At 42.0% G+C, this 21632-nt stretch overlaps 2 protein-coding genes across 2 annotated transcripts; one reads left to right on the plus strand and one right to left on the minus strand.

The window, feature by feature from the left end:
* The first annotated feature begins 300 nt into the window (after positions 1-300).
* LOC139334138 (carboxypeptidase Q-like) lies at positions 301-16912 on the plus strand. Its single transcript, XM_070966899.1, has 11 exons — positions 301-416; positions 1125-1275; positions 1671-1880; positions 2028-2144; positions 2231-2438; positions 2591-2798; positions 6302-6413; positions 7121-7212; positions 7773-7868; positions 8275-8380; positions 15768-16912. The coding sequence occupies exons 2-11, from the start codon at positions 1125-1127 to the stop codon at positions 15926-15928; spliced, it is 1461 nt and encodes a 486-aa protein (XP_070823000.1). The 5' UTR covers positions 301-416; the 3' UTR covers positions 15929-16912.
* A 1194-nt stretch (positions 16913-18106) lies between these two features.
* On the minus strand, positions 18107-21460 carry dscc1 (DNA replication and sister chromatid cohesion 1). Its single transcript, XM_070966742.1, has 9 exons — positions 21106-21460; positions 20682-20850; positions 20376-20510; positions 19916-20006; positions 19653-19791; positions 19404-19456; positions 19159-19313; positions 18847-18995; positions 18107-18741 (listed from the first exon to the last, which is right to left on the minus strand). The coding sequence occupies exons 1-9, from the start codon at positions 21273-21275 to the stop codon at positions 18630-18632; spliced, it is 1173 nt and encodes a 390-aa protein (XP_070822843.1). The 5' UTR covers positions 21276-21460; the 3' UTR covers positions 18107-18629.
* Positions 21461-21632: the final 172 nt, after the last annotated feature.

Below are 21632 nucleotides of genomic sequence, written 5' to 3' on the forward strand. Positions count from 1 at the left end.
TTTTGGTTTTTAGTGATATATGTGGAAAATGTTATACTGTAATTCAGCGGTCTCCAACCTTTTTGCGCCATGGAACGGTTTTACGAAAAGCAATAGTTTGCCGGACCGGCATAGAAACAAAAAAAAAAAAAAAAAGATCCCGGGTCCCAGCCCGGGTTGTTGTTATTATTATTATTCCATGGCCCCGTGGTTGGGGATCCCTGCTGTATCTTATTGTCGTATAGATTTGTAGAAATGGCGCTTTTATTATGAAAACTGTCGCACCGGAAGTTTACCTCCGTTAATATTTACGCTGAGATCACGAGCACGGAAACAGTGTTTTTGTTCGGTATTCATGTCGTCTGTCAGAGTTCTCCGTAAACTGTGTAAAGTGTAGCAACGTCAGCGATAACAAAGACACTTACTTGGCCTGAAGGGTTTGTGTTTGTGTGTTATTTTATGGTGGTTTAAAATCAAGTTTATGCTTATCGTTACTCTGAGAACTTTCAACTTCCGTAATGTCTGTCCATCCATTCTTGCGCATTAAGATCTGATTCTGTCCACTTTGGCGTTTGGTTGCTGATTAAAGATGAAGCCCAGTGAATTTAACTTTGTCGTTAGATGCAGCGTTGATCTTGGTGGTGTATTTGAAAGGATAGCTCATTAATGTTGTCATGTCTGGACTGAAAGTTGAAGTCACAGCTGTAATGTTAGCTAACGCTCCCCTGCTCTCAGTGCTTCTGACTTTCATCCCATCGCCAAAACTGTCCATTATGTAACCACACTTAGCTATGTATACACAGCTATGCTATTATAATTATATGCTAATGTAACGGCCGTATTAACTTAAGTATCGTAATTTGGAGCCATCTCTGTTGGGTTACACAGCATTAAGTGTTTGGCACTTTATGGTTAAAAATGAATTAAACTTATCTACTCTGTAATTGACTTGCCTCAGGGCTGTAAATACCACTGAATGACCACTGAAGTGATTTCAGTGATTGTCAATATGAACCTGATGATCAATCATTGATTGTCAGTGTTGTGCTGGTAGTTTCCGGGAAATTGCCTGTTGGAGGTCAATTAAGCAGCTATTAATCCACGTGACTGTCAGATTTGTATTCTGATGTTTTCTCTGTGTGCAGATGGCTCGAAAAGGTGCACTACCCTTCCTCTGCTCCCTCTTCATGTTTCTCTCCATGCTGTCATCTGTGTGTGACTGCCACCCTCACCCTGCTTTGTCCATGAGATCAATGGCTGCTGCCGGGGCCGCGTCCAATCATACTGCAAGGAAAGGTAACCCAAACCATCCTGCCATCAGACATGTAGTAAAGAATAGAGAATTCACCTGTGTTGGTGGGCTGTGGGTGTAGGGTTGCAGATTTATACTAAATATAGACTCAGTCATTACACACAGTTAAATTACAGCTGACTTACAGTGTGTAAGGTAGTCACTGTGTGTTTATTTTGCTTCCTTGACCTATCATGCATAAGATGTGTGGGGCAGGTCTTTGTGCAAGCTGTGAATTGTGTGTAAATAAAAATCTATTACAGTAATATATTCACTCATTTACTCAAGTGACAAAGACAGGGTATTTACTTACCTGAGTTTTTGGCTGGAAAGCTTTTTTGAAAGGTTAAAAAAATATGGATGTAAAATCCGACTTTCTTTTTGTGTTTTTCTGTCTCAGACATAGCTGCAGAGGTAGCAGGCTATGTTGATGTGGCCAAACGGATTATTGACCTGGCTGTGTTTGGAGCTGCCCAGAACCGCTCTTACAGACGGCTGGCTGACTTCACCGACACCATAGGGAACCGTGTCAGTGGCTCACACAACCTGGAGATGGCTATCAAATACATGTATGATGCTCTGACACAGGACGGGTTGGATGTACATCTAGGTGAGTGGACCTGTCTTGCTGGATGTAGGATGTGAATAGTGCGCAGTGAACATCAATTGCAGACACACATTTTACAAATCAAATTAAGAGATTTCTTTCAGCAGTGGCTTGTCCTCTGTACTGTTATTTCACCCTTTTCTTCTCCAGAGCCTGTCAAAATCCCACACTGGGTGAGAGGGAGCGAGAGTGCAGAAATGATTGTGCCCAGGGCCAAAAGTCTGGCTATACTGGGACTGGGAAGCAGTGTAGGGACACCACCTGAAGGTGAAGACCGTTCTGAATCCAATCATGGCTGTCATCTGTCATCCACCTCCCTTTTGCTCCTCACTGTCTCGCACTTGTCTCTTCAGGCATCGAGGCAGAGGTGTTGGTGGTTGAGTCTTTTGAGGAACTGAAGCACAGAGCCAGTGAGGCCGTAGGGAGGATTGTGGTCTTTAACCAGCCATTTGTCAGCTATGGGGAGACAGTGGCTTACCGTGCTTATGGTGCCTCTGAGGCAGCCAAAGTGGGAGCTGTGGCCACACTCATTCGTTCAGTTACACCATTCTCTATTAACAGGTATCTATCTATCTGTGAGGAACTTTTCTGAAAATTACACTGAAGTACTGCTGTAAGGCCTACTGGTCTGGCATTTGATCCTCAACCTCTCAGGTGTAATCAGAGTTAACCAGAAGAGCCATATGTCTCTGTCTTTGTCTCTCCCTCAATAGTCCCCACACAGGTTGGCAGGACTATCAAGATGGAGTGAAGCGCATCCCCACCGCCTGCATCACAATGGAGGATGCTGAGCTGATGTGGCGTATGGCACAGAGGGGGCAGAGGATCGTGGTCAGACTCACAATGGGAGCCAAAACTCTGCCGGATGCCGACTCCTTCAACACAGTGGTTGAGATAACTGGCTGGCAGCACCCTGAGCAGGTAGAACTCACATTCCAGACACAGACACCTACCAGTCTGACTTGTTTAGCATTGTATCTTGTCACGCCTAATTCTGAATCTTTTTGGGTGGACCTTCCAAATGAAGTCTATGGGGAACAGATGTTCTGTCCTCAAGAAATCCTCTATTATTTTTATGTTGGTGTCTCTTAATTAGTCTTTCCTTGGTTTGATGGGGTGAGGAAAGATTGGTGTAACCTTATTTTGCTGACTCCAGATATTCCCACAGCTGTTTAGTCTGGCTTTATTTTGCCTCTGTGTGTGTGTGTGTGTGTGTGTGTGTGTGTGTGTGTGTGTGTGTGTGTGTGTGTGTGTGTGTGTGTGTGTGTGTGTGTGTGTGTGTGTGTGTGTGTTTCCAGAGAAGTGCTGAGGCTCAGCTCAGTTGGAAATGCTGAGAAATATCACTTTGAGTCAGTCAGAGTTGTTGGTGTCTGTGGGCTCTTAGGGAACAGTGTTGTGTAAACAAACTGTTCAGCTCTTAATTATGTTTTTTTTGCTCTGAAAATTTGAGTTATCCTGGGACTTAGAAGATTTCAACTTCTTTAGAAAATTCCTAAGAAATGTCCCCGTGTCGGTGTCCTTGTTTCATGAATCCTCCAACTCTGAACATGTGAAATTATTTCTGTAAATTACAACAACCTGACTGCATTTTTCACAGATTGCTGCATTTTCTTCTGTTGGTGAATCTAAACAGTTCAACTTGAATTACAGGGCTGCTGAAAGTTTCCTTTTATGGAGTGAGCAGAGTTGTGATTTGTGAAAACATGTTAATGTAAACACAGAAAGATGATGTCAGTCTACTTTTGTGGACTTTCCTGAACTGTAATCCTGGAGGCTTTGTCATACTTTGTCAAGTATGACTAATACACTGTGTATGAAACTTCAATCAATGGGGATGGACAGTGTTGCTTAGCATGGACATCAACTTGGCAATAGGATAAAATAATTGGATTTAAGCATGCATTGTGCCAAAGGTGTCGTTCGTCCTACATAAGTTGTCAGTCTGTTGCAGGGCCACAATTAGACTCTTCAGTCATCGATTAAGATGGCAAAATTTGCCCTGCCCTGCGTCAGAAGCCCAGCTCTGCACAGATCAAATGCATTATCTGACCTAGCTTGCAACTATACAATACAGTGTCACACAGTGTGACACACAGGACCCAGACATGTTTAGCAGGTAGAACCTGATAAGTGGATAAGGTGCTGCTGTACAAATCTCCAAATGCATTTCTACACGCAACTACAGTGTTTGCAAAAAACACTAATTCTTTGGTCATTCAGTGGGTGTTGGACACCAGAAGTGGCATGATCAGCAACAAGGCACACGTTATCCAGTTTAGGCACACAGCTAAGACTAGTTGGGCAGATTTAACTTGGAACACTTGAAAAAAAAAAACTGTGTGGCGCTCTTGTATTGTCTGCTCAACATTGTCATATCTGAATGAAAGTGGCTGAGAAGCCAGATCAGCATTTCCGTTACACCCCTGTTCTGTTGAACTAACATGTCCTAAATAGCTGGGCAGGGTCTGTTTCATTTGCACTGATTTGTGAAGATAAACCTGTGTGAAGCAGAACTGCAGCACGTCAGGAAAACAGCAGAGAAGACGTGACCACACTGAATCAATATTTTCCATTTCTATGTTTCCCACGCTTAAGGCCTGCAGGACATTTCCAGAGTGTCATCTGTGAATCATTGTGCGCACTTTATAAACGTAGGTGGAGGTTGCCTGGAGCATGGTTGTTTTTATTGTTGTTAAGGAAGTGTGTATATTGCATTTGGGCTAGAGGCTTCCCTACACCATGTAATATATGACAAGATACGGTTTGTTGGCCGGTGAAGATAGACGGCGTTTGCGCTGGGAATTTCCCAGGAGTGTCATGAACTGTATGTTTGTAAGCCGTTACTCCTTCATAGCCTCTTGCGCCTACAAGTACAAAACCTGCAGATTCAACAATTGCGGAGCATCACATCCTAACACTATAGTCCAAAATGCCCAAACACAAGAGTCCTGACTTTGATTTCTAACAGAGAGTTTAGTTTGTCAGAAGTCAGAAGACTTGGATTAGGGGAACATCGCCGATGTAATCTGTGGTTGCTCATTATAGAAAAGGGAAATGAAACACATGGTATGGATGACATCATTTCTGGATCTGTGCTCCTGCTGGCAGTGGCAGCAATTGTGTATGTGTGCGCATGTGCACATGTTCATAGAAGGATGTGCATTTGAGGTTTAGTGAATCATTTCCACAGTTTAGCCTTTCAGTGCCAGTCATAGTCATCTGAGAGTGATCCCAGTGATGCTGGGATTTTTTTCCCATCTGCTTAATTTCTAGAGTTTGAACTTCTAAATCCTACAATGTCCTGGTGTGCAGGTTTAGAATTCTGCCTAAAATGCAAATCATGTTGTTAGACGGTGATTAGGATGAGTATTGATCGTAAATTTCAGTGTGTTTTGGTTGATAAAATGTTTTTATTCCCATCTAAACTACATAGCACTGAGCTACATCCAAACATGTTTTTCATACTTTGTTGAAGTCTCAAGATTTAAACTATGTTTACTAAAATGTATTTAGTTGTCTCCACTGTCAACAGTGCCATAAACAGACTGATAGCAATATTAGCCAGGTAGCTGTAACCCTCAGTAGTAAGAGGGACAATGTAAGAGGTAGAAGGGTCCTCCTGAGGTTAACCAATGCTAGAATTTTAATCTCACAGAAAAATAGTCAATATTATGTTCACCATCTTAGTTCAGTATATTAGCCTGCTAACAGGCCAATTAGCACTAAACACACAAAGTACAGGTGAGGCTGATGGGAAGGGTCATCAATATCTGGAGAAACTTTTATGGTAATCCATCAGTTAGATTCTGGAATATTTCACTGCATAAGTGAACAGTTTGACCTGTTGGTGGAAAAAGTCGGAGAATTTGTCCCCTGGTCATCATGAATATCTGCACAAACTTTCATGGCAATAACCATCAAGTAATTGTTTAGATATTTCAGTGTGGACCAAATTAGTGGACAGCCTGAACTACAGACTAACGTTGCTAGCCTAGGGCCATGCCACTTGCATGACTAAAAAAAAACGTTATCATTTCTGTTTATATAAGATCGTAATGGAATTTGTGGCCCATGGGTCATTGTCCAAAGCAGGCTCGCTCAGGCCAGAAAATGTTTTGCAACCTGGAACATCAGGTCAGGAGCATCCCACTGACAGGAATCCCACCCCTTAAAATTCCTGGAAATGGGGATTTTACTCTGAACTGTGTATTTTCATCTTTGTTTTCCTGTTTCCATGAGTCTGCCTGTCCTTGCTGATAAAAAGCATTTTTTTATTAGAAATACTGAATCAAATTCGAGCCATATCAACTGTGTGCACTTCAGTAAAATGTAGACAGGACATGGCACCTAGCAAAACTGTTCCACCACACTCTCTCAGTTTATTGTTTCTGTGTTTACATCTCTGTATCTGTCCAATCTGTTAGGTCGTCTTACTTAGTGGTCATTTGGACAGTTGGGATGTGGGCCAAGGTGCCATGGATGATGGAGGTGGAGCCATGATTTCCTGGGAGGCCCTGTCACTCATCAAGGACTTAGGTAATAGAGACTGGCATACTGTATAGACACACACATACAGTGCATGGTGCTGCGCGGGCTCATTTCCATTCTTTAGAGATGCAAAAAAAAGTCTGTAGACTGCAGCAAGCTTACACAAGTTCAGAAACAAACAAAGTCAAATGAATGATTTACTTTGTTATTTGGCTTTATGCAATCTGTTTGTTCTCCTGAGATCAGCAGCATGAAAGAAAGCACAACTCTATAACTCCAATGCACAAAGGCAAAATATGGTACAGTTAAGCTCCATGTACGAGTGAGCAAAACTAAATTTTCTATATTGATCCTTCAATAAACTCCAATGGCCAGTTAGTGAATACCATGAAGAGTGAGCGGAGTACCCTGTTCTAAACTAAGGGACAAATTACAAAACAATTTCTGAAACTGTAAACAGTGATTTCCTCCAACTGTTTGTAGAGGAACAAGAACACACAATTCGGAAACAGACTCGGATATACAGTACCATATCCTTATGGACAAAAGAATGCAACTGAACAAGCTTACAGTGGCACAGCTTCAACCAAGCTGGAGTATGAAGACCAGTGATGACCAGCTTTGTGGTCAGGTACATGGTAAACATTAGTGTGTGTTACATGTTGTAAAGAAAAGCTGCAGTATTTCCATCACAATACATGGCAGTTGTTTCATTTCTTAATTTGTTTTCTCTGTGTATATTGCTTTGTTTCCAGGTTTGCGTCCACGGAGGACCCTTCGAACCGTGCTGTGGACAGCTGAAGAGCAGGGTGGAGTGGGAGCGCAGCAGTACTATAATCTACACAAGGTACCGCTACTGTTACCGCAAGGCCTAAAAGGAAACACTGTGACAGCAGTAAAGCAAGCACTGTTTGTGTAACTTAAAGCAGGAAGGGTCGACCACATTGTGGAAGTATAGAGTGTATGAGTGTAGAAATGTACATCCAGAGAACTGACTTAAACAGTTTCCTTCTTTAGGTCTTTGGCTGCTGACCAGGCTTTGACCCATTATAAACTACACTCATAAAGAGAGGTACAGGCTTAGTGCATTTTCTGTACCAAAAAGTACATTTTCACCAGTGTAGTATAATTCCACAGTGGATTGTCCAGTTCTTACGTTTGATGTACAATTAAAGACTATATTAGTTAAAACTGCTGTTCTATCAACTCCATGATTTGAATGTAGCTGTGCTTACAAAGTTAACTTCCTCTCCTGAGGCCTCATATAAACCTGCTTTTAAAAATAAAACTGCTTTTTCACTATTCAGAGTTTTTTTTTGTGTCCATGCTCTCTCTTGATCTCTTTGATATTTCACCTCTTCTGTCTGCTTTGTCTTTACCACCTCTTGTCTTCCTCTCTTCACCCAGGTAAACATGTCTAACTTTGACCTGGTCATGGAATCTGACTTGGGGACATTTACCCCGGTGGCTCTGCAGTTTACTGGCAGTGATGCAGCACAAAAGGTAGGATTAAGAACACAACCTTGTTACACAGTTATCAGTATTTATTCAGGCGTAAAAGTCTGAATTCTGCTAAGTCCATCAGCTCCTGACTTCATTGTAGACTATCACTTCCTAAATTGGACATTTTTAACTAGTCCCAACATTGAACTTCCTGTTTAACCTCAGTGTAGCCTCTGTTCAGCAGGAACTGCGGTAGTTAATGCAGAAAACCCATGCTTACACACAGAACTATGGTATCTTTTATGCAACATCTTGTTAAATATTCACAGAACACGTAATGGAAAAATAAGACAATGCGTCTTAGAATTACTATGTTTTTTAACGTTGGACCATGTTTAAAAAAGTGCTAGCGTACAACAGACCATGTGATGAACTGAGAAGCACTTAGCTGTGTCTGTATCAACAGGTCATGGAGGAAGTGGTCAAACTGTTGGCTCCAATTAATACGACCAAACTGGAGAGACATGGAGAAGGGACAGACATCTCACCCTGGATGCAGGCAGGAGTACCAGGTCAGCTGTATTAACGTCTCACAGAGAAAATCCATATTCTGACATTTAAGAAAATGTGTTAAACCTGTTTTAACATGCTTGTCATTAACACAGAAACCTGAAATAGGAAGTAACTCATCCTCATTTCTGTGGTTCTGGTTTTAATAGCCACTCTTGTCTCCTGAAAGTGCTGTGTACACAGAATCACATCCTTATAGATGAACTGTGAACATAGCACATTATATAGTACTGGGAAGTAGGGACACATATTCGCTTCAAGTGGGATTTCCTAAAAATCTGAATAGAAACTTCAAGATGTCTTACGTTTGGGTGGGAAGGTGTCACTGAGGCAGACCGCTAACTTGATGCGACCACATGTACCAAGAATGTTTGAATGATGAGTACAGAAGGCGTATAAACACTAAACCTAATTATAGAATAACTGATATAACAGAAATGAGAGGATAGAATCAATAAAATCCAATTGTGTAATATTGGATCACACAAAACTGTATTGATTGTATTTGTCCTTTTAAAAAAAGCAAAGGGAAATGTTTTGTACATTTGCTGGTTGAATATAGGAACACATTGAACACATCAGGCTTTACAAAGGCTGCTGACAGTTTTCATACAGACCTGCTCCATCTCCTGTTCTGTTAAATAACACATTAGCAGGGAGATTGCAATAAACGTAGAAATACATTTCAGTGTAACTGTATAACACACAATGCACCACAAAAGTTTCTGCTTCAAAGCACTGACAGAGAGTTAGTTGAAGGAGGAGTGTGTGCTATGTGGATACAGTGACAGTCTTCTGTTATCAAACACTTTATAGTTCCAGTGGAGCAGCTGCTGGTATGGTGCCTTGCTCAAGAGCGCTTTGCAGTTTGCAATGCTTCTGCAGCACTTGGCCTGTTCTGTTTTCAAAGCCCTGCTTCCCCATCTTTAGTGGCTTTTACTGTTATCGTTAAGAACGTCTGCATTGTAATATGTGTTTTCTGCAATCCTAATTATTCCATTCACTAATCTGTCAGTCACCAACTTCCCTTCATGAAGTTTCCAAACAGGTAAACAAAAAAGACACAGCTGGTAGCCCACAACAGAGACAGAGTCCACAGAGTCATACTGAATCCTCTGGTTCACAAACCACCAGACAAACTGCACTCTGAAGGGCTGAATCGAGGTATCTTGGGTGGTCTTGTCACTTAGTTGACAAGTGACTTCAGTGCAGCCTTAAGAAAAAGAGCCCTGAGATTTCCTCATCTGATAACTCTTTATTATCCCCATAATGGGGACATGTACAGTGATACAGCAGCGAAGGGGACAGTGCAATAATAAAGAAGGAATGTACCACATCCTCAAACTTGGCCCTTTGGATCTCAACTACAGACCTGTCAAGTGTTGTGACTGCATCTTGCAGGGTTGTGACGTTATTGTACAGAATCTGTTGACAAACAAACACATAAATACCTGGCAAAGTACTGAAAACCAGTTCTCTGTTAGTTCTGGCTACAATAGGTGTCTCCAGGACCACATTTTGCCATGATTGCAAACAAACAGACAGTGTTGAAAACAACACCAGCAGCATTGTCACAGCTGGTAATGAACCCATATCACAGGATCCAGCTTCATAAAGGCTGCTGACAGTTTACCAGCTGACAGTGACATGACAGTTTTCATGCAGTCAACATTGTGACACATTACCAATTCACCATTTGTACTGTCCATCTACTGGCCAGTATTGTTACTTTTCTGTCAAATATCAAATATTTCAGGGGTGTTTCACTTATTCCACAAGTTTTAAATTACCATCCCGCATTTAGCAGTAATGCAGTGAAACTGTAGTGAGCGCAGCAGCTTGACTCAGGTTTAATGGATTTTTAGAGTGAAAACAGGTATATGTCAGCTTCTGTCTTTGTAGTTGTGGTAGAGGTTAAATGGCCTGAACATCTTCTTCACCTAGTCTAGTTTTAGAAGAAGTGAAATCATATTTACTCAGAAAGACATTGTGGGATAACTTGTAGAAGAGGAACAGAAAATAAAAATAACACAAAAACATTTGAACCTTCAGCCAGACAAACCACAAACACACTCCCCTTTTTAAAGCATTAATCCAAGAGCAGAATTAGCAGCTCAAAGAGATTCCAGGAAAATCACTGAAAACATTACTGAACGGTTCCTCTGGAGCGGCTGACGGCTCTGTGCCGTGCTCAAAGGCACACTGAGGGCAGTTGTCATGATATCTTTTTTGTGTACTTCCTCTGTTGTAGTGATTCAGTGATATTAGGACGTGTGTACTGCCATGTGTATCGGATGGTAAAAGTCACATTTTCAGCAACCTTATTTGTTCCATTCACTAATCTGTCATTCACGAACCTCTCTCAATGAACAAGTTTCCAAACAGGTAAGCAAAAAGACACAGCTGGTAACCCACGACAGAGACAGAGTCCACAGAGTCATGTTGAATCCTCTGGTTCACGAACCACCACAGACAAACTGCACTCTGAAGGGCCTTCCTCCTCGTCTGTAAGGCTGAGTCGAGGTCTCTTGGGTGGTCTCTTTACGAGTGTTGGTTGTAGAAACAGTAATGGACTGTCCAAGGGGAAGGTGAGGGTGCACACACCGCAATCTCTGCTGGACACTCTCGCCTGGGTCGCTTCAATGAACAGACGAAGAAATCAGTATTCCTGTTAGTGGTGTCTGCAGCTGTAGTATCAATGAGTGTATATTGTAGTAAGTAAAAGCAAAAACTGCAAAACTTGAACTACAAACCTGCACTTCGGAATTTATTCTGCAGAGTTTTCTTGGATAGCTGTGTGCTGACAGATCTTCTCTGTGGGGGGTCAGTCTGGGAGGCTACATGTCTTACAGCAGGCAAAGAGTTGCCTGCGGTGCCCTAAACAGCAACACAGGTAACAGCGACATGTAATGCACCATTATCATAAATATCATTTAAAACAACGAACTTTGAAGCAAAAAAAAAACGGGGGGGGCTTGTCTTTCTAGTAGAGCTAGAGCTCTATGGCACTGAGGAATAAGCATTTAGCTACACAATGGTTATTAGGCTCAATGAGTCGTTGGTTTTGGTCTTTTCATGGGGTCTGTTGACAATAAACAACAATATGTAACATCACCACATGTATGGCAACCAGCATCTGTGGCTCAAGAATGAGGCTGCAGCACTGGGGGATGAAGGAAAACATGCAGCCACATTATGTCGAGGGAATGTGGTGAAGTGAGACTGCCAGACATGTTGTTTTAAACTATAGGAAATACAGCACACAGGGAGGAAGTATTATCAGAAGGTCACATTCAGGGATTTGTTTTCTTTTAGATTTAGGCTGACATAAGAGCCACCAAGTGTGGGGAAAAAACCCCTTCATTTTCTTTAGGTCTGTACATGCTCGTATGTTTAGCTTGTGGTGTACTTTTGTGGTGTAAGAAAAGCAGGAGGGAGAAGTTGTAAAGAAAAATAGCTGTAGCTCAGCAACTCTTTACTACAACACTACACTTCCAGCATACCCTTCAACAAAAGAGTCTGCCTCAATGTGTTTGAACACATACAAATTACTGTTGGGTCGTAATAAGACCGTTGTCATTAAAACTGAGAGTTATCCACTTATTTGATTCAGTTTTTAATCTACAGATGAAGGGACACCTATATGCTTCTGGACTTGTTTCTCTCCAAGCTTCTTGTCATCTTCTAAAATGCCAAAATCATCTTCAATGATCTGGAGCAAGCGAAAGCACGACTGACCCTGAAGTATCTTTAGACAGTATCTTGTTTGAATCAAATATCTTTTTGGTATTTGCAGGAGTGCCTTTTATGCGCAAATGTCCCTTACATGCAAACCACATAGCTAGCTACACTGATTGCTTGTGAGCTCTCAAAGTTTCTCCAGACTGCGTTTCAGCTTTCATCTTCCTGTTCTAAACTGTTTCCCTGGATGACATTTCAAATGGTGCATCAGGTGAAGTCCGTGTTCCCGCGAGACCAAGAGAAGCAGCTCGACTAAATTATGTGACAGGGAGTTACCTGGATAGAGGGCCAATGACAAATGTGTCCCCTCTGTTTAAAAAGGGCCTGGGTGGTTTGTAAATCACTATAACTGAAAGTACCAGTGTCAGAAGCCGAGCTGTTCTTCTTCGACATTTTCGGGGTTAGAGACCTTACTCACCCTCGCCACCACTTTCGCAGGGGTGGGGACAGCATCAGGATTGAGCAGAAGCTGCTTTCTGAATCCCATTTCCACCTCTGCATAGTTGGAGAAACTGTCGCGCGTAAAGTGAAGATTGCACACGTAAACAGAAGCTGAGGGTATGTCAACGCGCCCCAGAGCATGCAGCCACCGGTGTGCCAGCTCCCTGTTGGACGGCAAAGAGTGCAGTCCCTCCGTGTTCTTGCACTCGGGGTATGAGCATTTTCGGCCCATTCTGACATCTGATTTAACGCCGGTCCACGAGAAAAGCTAACCAGGCTAAAAACAAACTTCAGCTTCTTCTTTCTCTCGATTAATTGGCGGCTGGCAAGACAATTGTTTTAACTTACCGCCACCTACTGCACTGGACGAGGAAGTGTTCGATGGTCGATGATAAGACAATAAGCCTTTTCTGGTGCTTTCAATCGTGCTACATGTTCTTCCTTAGCAGATGGAGTTTGTTTACGTGTCAGATAGCTCAGAGATTTCATCTGTAAAACTGATGACTTCTCCATGTTGGTTTAAAGTTAAAAAATGCAGGTTCAATCTTGACATTGTAATGGTTTCACAAAACAATCCCAGGTCAATGTCCACTTCTTATTTTTTCCCCCACTTCTCCATTAGCCTTCCCACCTACATGGGATGGAAACCAAAGCCAAGAAAAAAAGCAAAGCAAAAAAGCAAAGGTAATACTAAGACAATTGTCAATGCTATGAACACTGAAGATTGGGACTACAACCAGTCGATATTATAATGAAGTGACTGTAATCTACATGTGATTTACTACCTCAAACAAATAGACTGGGTTCAATTTTGCGTATATACTAAAACTCTCAGTGTATAAGTACATGCTAGCGGTTACAATAATAAAAAGTCAAAGTTTTAAATAATGATTATTTTTTTCAGATGTAACATCTAAAGGCCACGTGATATAAAGCTTTTTCAACAAGTGAACATAGGTCTATGAGTTCTTGAAAACATGTTTTTGGAGCTGTTTCCAGGAAATAGCTTTTAGGAAAAGACTCTCGCCTCCCTGTTTCAGTCCCTTTCAGAATGTGCTGTTTCTGATGTCTGTAGCTTTAAACACAAATGACGCTGCTCACTTGCACACGCCCCACCCACAAACTGTTACCATGTTAACGGAGAGGGTGAAGCTGGTCGAAGGGTTTGCAGCAGTGATGGGAATTCCGGCTCTTTTAAGAGAGCCAGTTCTCACGGCTCGGCTCTCATAAAAGAGCCGGCTCTTTCGGCTTCCAAGTGGCTCCTCAGATTTTTTGTTGCTTAGATTAATTTATTACCACAATAATATAAACTTATGTGTAAAATCAATTAACAATGTACAAACATATTTTATACCAGATTTTACTGCATTTCCCACAGTCACTCATTTTCTCACCTTTCCAGTTTTGTCTGCTGCGACTCTGAGTGTGTGTGTGTTCCCGCAAACCCCGCTCCTCCCCCTCCTGCTCATTGTGTACACACTGAAGCCACAAGTGTAGTGCGTGGTGGCCCACCAGTTGTCCAATCACGTGCGGCTTGAACGAAAAAAGTAGAGGAAAAAAAACAAACAAACAAAAAAAAAACAAGCGGCTCTTGCGCCGTTCACTTCAAAGAGCTCTAAGAGCCGTTTCGTTCGCGACCTACACATCACTAGCTTGATCGCGCTGACTGCAAACTAGAAGCTAGCTGTTAGCTTTACATCGTTCTCAATGGCAAAACACACGCTACAACACGCAAGAGTTCATGCTAATTACTTGTATACTTACATATTCCTTGTCTGCAGGTATTCCTCGCAAAGTTGGAAGTGACCCCTCTATTAAAGAAAGTCTCTCGGCTAATCCTGCCTTGTATTGTCCAAGGTTGGAGAAACAGTCATCCTCGAAGTGGTTAGCACACACTAATAGGTTCTTGGCAACTGTAGCAGGGACGTTGCCTTTAAAAATGAATATAATCCACGCTGCTCTTTTGTCCTCAGCGGCTGGGAGGCGATGGAGTGAATTGTGCTCGCCTTTGCAGCCAACAACAGCACATTTCACGTAGCGCCTCGACATGACGATTCGTAAACCGGTGCTTTCGATAACAAAATGGCGGATCTTTGGGAAGGTAGCGCTATATCTGGTGGGTGGAGAGACACTGCACGTTCGTGATGTGTCGGTCACAAACGAAACGGCTCTTTGTAATGAACGACCAGAGCCGGCTCCTGCCTGGGAACCGGAGCGGGAACCGCTTTGTTTTTTCTGTTCAAGTCGCACGTGATTGGTCAAATACATAGCGTGTGGTGGCTTCTGTGTGTATGCCCTGAGCAGGAGGGGGAGGGGCGGGTTTTACAGACACAGCGCACGCTTACACAGAGAGAGCGAGAGAGCAGAAACGCTGGAAAGGTGAGAAAATGAGCGACCACAGGAAATGCAGCAAAACTTGATATAAAGCATCTTCTGTACATTAATAATTCATTTTAAGCACAATGGTACATTATTTTGGTAATAAATTGAAGCAATCAAAAAAATCTGAGGAGCCACTTGGGAGCAGAAAGAGCCGGCTCTTTTCAGAGAGCCGGTTCTTAGGGCTGGGCTCTTCTAAGAGTCAGCCAATACGTTATGTGCCTGCAAATGACGTCATTGACAGAGCCGAATTTGACTAGCTCATCCGGAAACTGCAAGGAGGGTACTCTCAAAAATCTGTATTTCACTCAAAAAAAGCAGGGGCGGTCTTATTTCACCTTAAATGGCTTTGAGTCCAGGATTGTTTGAACAGTTGACTGTAAGATTTTTCATTTTACTGTTACTGTGATTGCATGTCTGTCTCTCTGTCTGTCTCTCTCTCTCTCTCTCTGACTGCATTTCTGTCTGTCTGTCTGTCTGTCTGTCTGTCTGTCTGTCTGTCTGTCTGTCTGTCTCACTCTCCCTCTCTTGCTCTTCCTCTCTCACCCAACCGGTCGAGGCAGATGGCCGCTCACCCAGAGTCTGGTTCTGCTCGAGGTTTCTGCCTGTTAAAAGGAAGTTTTTCCTCGCCACTGTCGCCAAGTGCTTGCTCATGGGGGAATTGTTGGTTTCTTTGTAGATAAAAGAGCTTGACCCGTACCAGCTCTATATGGAAAGTGTCCTGAGACAACTTCTGTTGTGATTTGGCGTTATACAAATAAAATTGAATTGAATTGAATTGAATTTCCCAGTTTGTTTTTCATCAGTCTTTTTCTTTGTCTCATCCAGGTGCGAGCCTCCATGTGGCAGACAGTCGATACTTTTGGTTCCATCACAGTGAAGGTGACACCATGACAGTTCAGGACCCTCAAGACATGAACCTCTGCTCAGCATTGTGGGCTGTGGTTGCCTATGTCGTGGCAGACTTAGAAGACATGCTTCCCAGGTAGCCAGTTGGCACACAGGACACTGAGTCTCCAGTGGAGGACACGAGGACAAGTTGATCACTGTGAGCCACAGCTGTTCCGGTTCATTCCAAATCATGCAGTCAAGTCCAACTTCATTTTACAAATTGAATGTGAATTATCCTTGGATAAACAAGTGAATCCGAGAAAGGATTAAAAAAAGAAATGGAGTGACTCCTCTGTATTAAATAACCTCTAGAAGTTTCATGATATTGGCACAAAAAGTGTATTACTTGAATAATAGTAGCCAACATTAAAATATTAGTAACCACAAAAATCAATTTGTCTTTAAGCAAAGACTGTATAGATGTACATAAAATTGTAGCTCGGGGCCATGTCATGATTATCTTGAATATAAAGCAAGCTAAAGCCCAGTTAGGATCAACGATACAACATGTTTTATTGAAGAAGCAACATAGTAGATGCTTATATGGCCATTCTACACAATGGATTTCAGCAGAGAAGAACACGTCATGAAGGAGACACTCATCTTTTTCCAAATGCTGGTTTACTGAGACAACAGCAAGAAAATGAGAATTTTCTTTCTTTGGTACTGTAGTTGTCTTAACATAATGTGCTGCAGAAAGAATGAAAATAGGATTAATTTTTAGGTCTGTGAGAGTGTAGAAATGAACGTATCGGAAAGTAGAGCTTCTTGTAGTGTTGGACTGCACTCAAACAAATCAAACAAGCACCAACAATAAGCTCACAGATAAAGTGTTGAGAAACTGTAGAGTTGTCCATATTCCCAATGTTTTTGTCAGTTTCCATTGTCATCCAAAAGAACCACTTTCTCTTTACAAGTTAGATCAGTGTGGTTGATGTGAGAAGTATTAATAATTCCTGCCTGCATTCTGCTCAACTGGCCACATTTACAGGGTGTTTTGTAAGATTTTACACCAAAATATCATTGCAGTGTTGTAATATAACCAATAAAGTATTCATCATTGGTTTACATCATTACTCCCATTTGCTCTTGTGCTGTAATACTTTGAATTTTGCTGATTGCGCAGTTTCTGTGACAGAAGAAAGAAGAAGATGAGTGAAGATGATGACAAAAGAGACAGTAGTTCATAGAAAGGAGAAAGAGGACGGAGGAAGGAAAGGCAGGAGGTGACGTGAGGGGTGAAGAGATCATACAGAGGAGGAGAGGAAGTCAGGAAAATGCATCATTTTGCAGGCGCCGTGACAACTAATGCTGCAGATAAAACACACGCACACACAGTGCTGGGGTCAGCACTCCTGAGGGGTGATGTCAGGATTAGTCAGCCAGCTAATGCAGATAATGTTGGAAAGTCAGATGTGTAGGTGTTTGTCTGTGGTGGAACAAAGCTGTGTAGCTTTTAGCCAGCTGAACTCTTCCTCATATGCCAGTAACACTGATTCACACACAGACTGTTATGTTAGGAAGAAACACAGTCTGTGGATGTTCAACGCTCACTGAGTCACACTCACGCACCGCTGACATGTAGAAAACCACATGCACACATTACTGTTAGACAGACATCAGACAGACAGCACTGTCTGAAATGACATTTAAATTGAGTTAAAAAGGCCAGGTTTCTTTGATGATCTTATGATGTATGAGTTTAACTGAACACTTTGTTGTATGGCAGGCACACAGTTGACCCCCATATCAACCACTGTGGAAGTTAATGTATTTGCACAGAGATTGTGCAAATAAATGAACTGCTGCAATAATTTTTTTTATGAAAAATCTGCTCAGCCTAGTGTGAGAGCTCAGGACTGAGAATGGCATAGTTGAGTGAAGGTGGAGGATTATACAAATTTTCATAAAACCACGTGTTCACAAAGCGGTGAACTTCATTCTGTCCTTGCTTGTGAACAACTAAGTCTTTCCACGATGTCCCTTTCACACCCAATCATAATACAAACACCTGTTACCAATGAACCTGTTTACCTGTGGAATGTTCCAAAGGTGTTTTTGGAGCATTCCACAACTTCCCCAGTCTTTTGTTGCTCCTGTCCCAACTTGTTTGAAATGTATTGCTGCATCACATTCAGAATAATCATATAGTTTCATCCATCCATCCATTTTCTATACCGCCTATCCCTTTCGGGGTTGCAAAGAAAGAGAGAACCCACGCATGCACCGGGATTGAGTTTCAATTGAGTATATGTCAAACAGGATGAGCAAATGATCAGCAAGTTATCACATTGTTTTATTTATGTTTTACAGTGTCCCAGCTTTCTGGAATCAGGATTGTATCATAGAAGACAGAGAAAACAAGAAAATATTAACACTTTTGAAGCTGAAAAGTGGATTTCTTTTAAACTGAATATATCAGCATAGGCTGCCACCTTGTGACCAACATCCAGTACAGCACCTAGTGAGTTTCCTTTTGTCTATTTTCTTGTTGAAAATGAAAAAAGGTGCTTATTTGTCCAACTCAGGTTGACAAAGGACAATAAGAGACCAGCAAAACCAGCTATGTGATAATAATAATATGAAAATGTTTTTAATTACCAACATGTAGTATTTTATACAAACAAAATAATGGCTGAAATAACAAAGATCACATTTGGTTTCAGTGAAAAAAACTTTTTTCAAAGATTTTTTTAATTAATGAGTAAAATAATTTTAAAGTTGCAAAAGTCACTCTGAGAATAAACATAGTCTCATTATATTTCAAATCTAAATTCATAAGTTTGACAGTGGACATGTTCAGGTGGCCACAGGCCTTCTGGAGTTGAAGACCTTGATTCCACTTTGCATTGAAGACCGAGCATATTTGGTCAGGAGGGCTCCCGTGGTCTGTTTCTCTCCACACAGGTCCCTGAATGAGGAGAAGAAAGAGGAGGCATTAGACACTCTAATCTAAAGCTCAAGAAATCACTTATGTGATTCATTTCAGGATTAATGTTTACAAGATGACACCTACTGTATGTATGGTGTGATGTCATCTTCTGTCCATTTCTCTCTGAGTGTGAAGAGCTGGTTGAAGCGCTCCAGTGTGTCCTCTGGGAGATCCTCCACCCGCAGCAGGCAGATGGTCTCTGGACGGGAAGTGCGGTCCATGAGGGCGAAGCCCTGAAAGATTTACATCCCCGTCAGCACTGTGGTCAGTTTCTTAAGAGAAGTGAGAAGGAACGAGTAGAGAGGAACAGCTGCAGCAAGTGGCTCTTTTGTTCCAAGAGCACAATTCTACGAGGCTGCTTGGAGACTTTATCTCACAATGAAGGTACAGGCAAACCTTTAGCTGGTCCAGTCTTGTGCTCATGCCATCTGGGACGCTCTGCTGCCAGACTTCCTGAAACTCCCTCAGGTTGAACTTGACAGCGTTCTGCAGCAGCAGTAGCGCCAAGCCCCGACACACTTTATCCTCATGTAGTGAATAAAAAACTTTGTCTAAGTGGAGGAGGAGAATACAGAGATGTTAGTACTGTGCAGCTTCAGGTTGTGGCGGATTCTTCAGAGGTTGTTTTTTTTTTTCTTTACCGTTTTCAGTATAGCGTTTCCCATAGCAGTTCAAACAGTGCTCAATCATCTCTCTGTGAAGGAGTGAAGAGAAGTTATTGGATCCTTGCTGAGCATCTAGCCTTATGATAAATGCTCAGTGAGTCAATATAACTTCATTAGTTATGTGATTTGGGAGGTTTTTTTGTTTCCCAAGCCTCAACACCACTAGAAATCAACTTGCTTGCTTTTCTTGTTGCATGAGCATGAGGATCACAGACATGAACTTACTTGGGTTCCAGTGGAGCTAACTCTTCTAGACTGGTTTGAAGGGGAACCTTGTTGAAGGACCACGACTCAGAGTCCACCAGCTGAGTAACGTGACCGAGCAGCTTCATCTCATAGTCAAAATCCAGCACGCGCCAGTAGCCTGGAAGACAGAAAAAATACTCTCAGAACGTCTGGTGGGTATCTGTTTTGATATTTATATTAACAGGTAAAACTATGATAAGAGATGTACAATAAGTTACAGTTCAAATAATGTCACTGCTTACCGTCTATTTGACAGGCATGGATGGTCTCTAAGTGGCTCTTGGTCTCCTCCTCACTGGCCTGGATCCTCTCCAACAGATCCTGCATCGTGTACTGGTAACAGAGGAACACAGCAAATAACTTAATACAGCTACGATAACATTTATAAGGGTTAGCATTCATAATGAATCTGCCGTCTTTGTCAGCTATACTTGAATATATGGTTTAAAAGTCATTTACTTCCAATAAGGAGACACAAACCATGCAGATAGTGATTTTTTTAGAAGGTGCTAATGCAGGATGGATGGTAGATAATCACTTTCACCAAGGCTACTGCCATTGCTCTTCTCCCTGGCAGACAGCCTACATGGTAACATGTAACACTATGTGTGCTATAGAAAGAGTAAAGACTTAATATTCATGCCCTATAGCTCCATACACAGTCCTAAAGGATACTATGATTCATGACTTCACTGTTTTTACCCTGTTCTCTGTATTCTCCTCCTGGCCCCCTAAAGCAGGTCCTTCGTAAGGATTCTCCATTAAAAGCTTCTTCAGTTTCTTCAGTTTGGGACGCTGTTTTCTCAGTTCCCAGTAGCTGTTACAAAATCCCCAGATCTACAACAGAAGTCAGATATCGTTAGTGTATGAAGGTCATAAATGTAACATATGTACCCAGTAGGTTGTGTCTGTTCGTGTGGATGTGTCTTACATTATAGCAAGCCTGTGTGTGTGTGTGTGTGTGTGTGTGTGTGTGTGTGTGTGTGTGTGTGTGTGTGATTTCTATACCTGAGCATGCACTACATGAGAGTTGTCCTGGCTGTTAGTGAGCTGATCAGGTGCTCTACATCCTGGTACAAACAGCAGCAGGTTGGACGTGTCTGCTATTTTTAGATCATAGGTCTTGTCACCGCTGCAGAGAACTGCATGCTCATCCTTATCCCCTCGAATCACGAGACTGTAAAAAGAGAAGAAAATCATTTGAACTGATATGTATTCATCCTGATCATGCATCCTATTGCACTACACTGGATTTAATTATTTTTTACATTCAACAAGATTAAACATTCAATCTACAGACTGATGGACACTGAAATGATCAGACTTTATGACAACACAAACACACCAGACAGTAATGGTACCTTATTGTCGGTGTGTTTCACCACATGCACAGAGTACACACAGTAGGCACATTCACTCACACAATCAGTACCTTTGGCCAGCTTCTATGTGTTTGCACAGTGTGTCGTCCAGCTCCATCAGACAGTAGTCTGCAGATGAAACGTTTTCCCCGAAAGACAGACAGTGAATTGTTTTCTGTAGATCTTCCTCTTTCAGCTTGGCGATGTGCAAAGTGGCCTGAACCTCCTCTAAAGTTCTCATTTTGGGTCAGACGACAGGTTTAGTCGGTAATGCTTCGATGAATAAGTCCCTTTGCGTTGCAAAACAAATTGTCAAATACTTCTCTTCTTCTAACGGGTAAAAACAGGTCAAAACTACTGTTTTGTAGCAAAAGCCTGTGACTGTCAAATTTCCCCGCTCTCTTTCTGTCGAGGGAAGGAAGTGGTAACTACGTTTGGGGTGACGTCAAAATAGAACCGGGTAGAAACAATTATTCGACGCATAACTTGCTAAAATAATCTATCCTCGATTTTTATAAAAGCTGTCATTGAGATTTACTAACATTTAAGGCGAGCTTACCCATAAAATAACGGTATATTTTGCTTCATCCGGTAAATA

Source organism: Chaetodon trifascialis, chromosome 7 (assembly GCF_039877785.1).
Source record: "Chaetodon trifascialis isolate fChaTrf1 chromosome 7, fChaTrf1.hap1, whole genome shotgun sequence".
Classification (NCBI taxonomy): Eukaryota; Metazoa; Chordata; class Actinopteri; order Chaetodontiformes; family Chaetodontidae; genus Chaetodon; species Chaetodon trifascialis.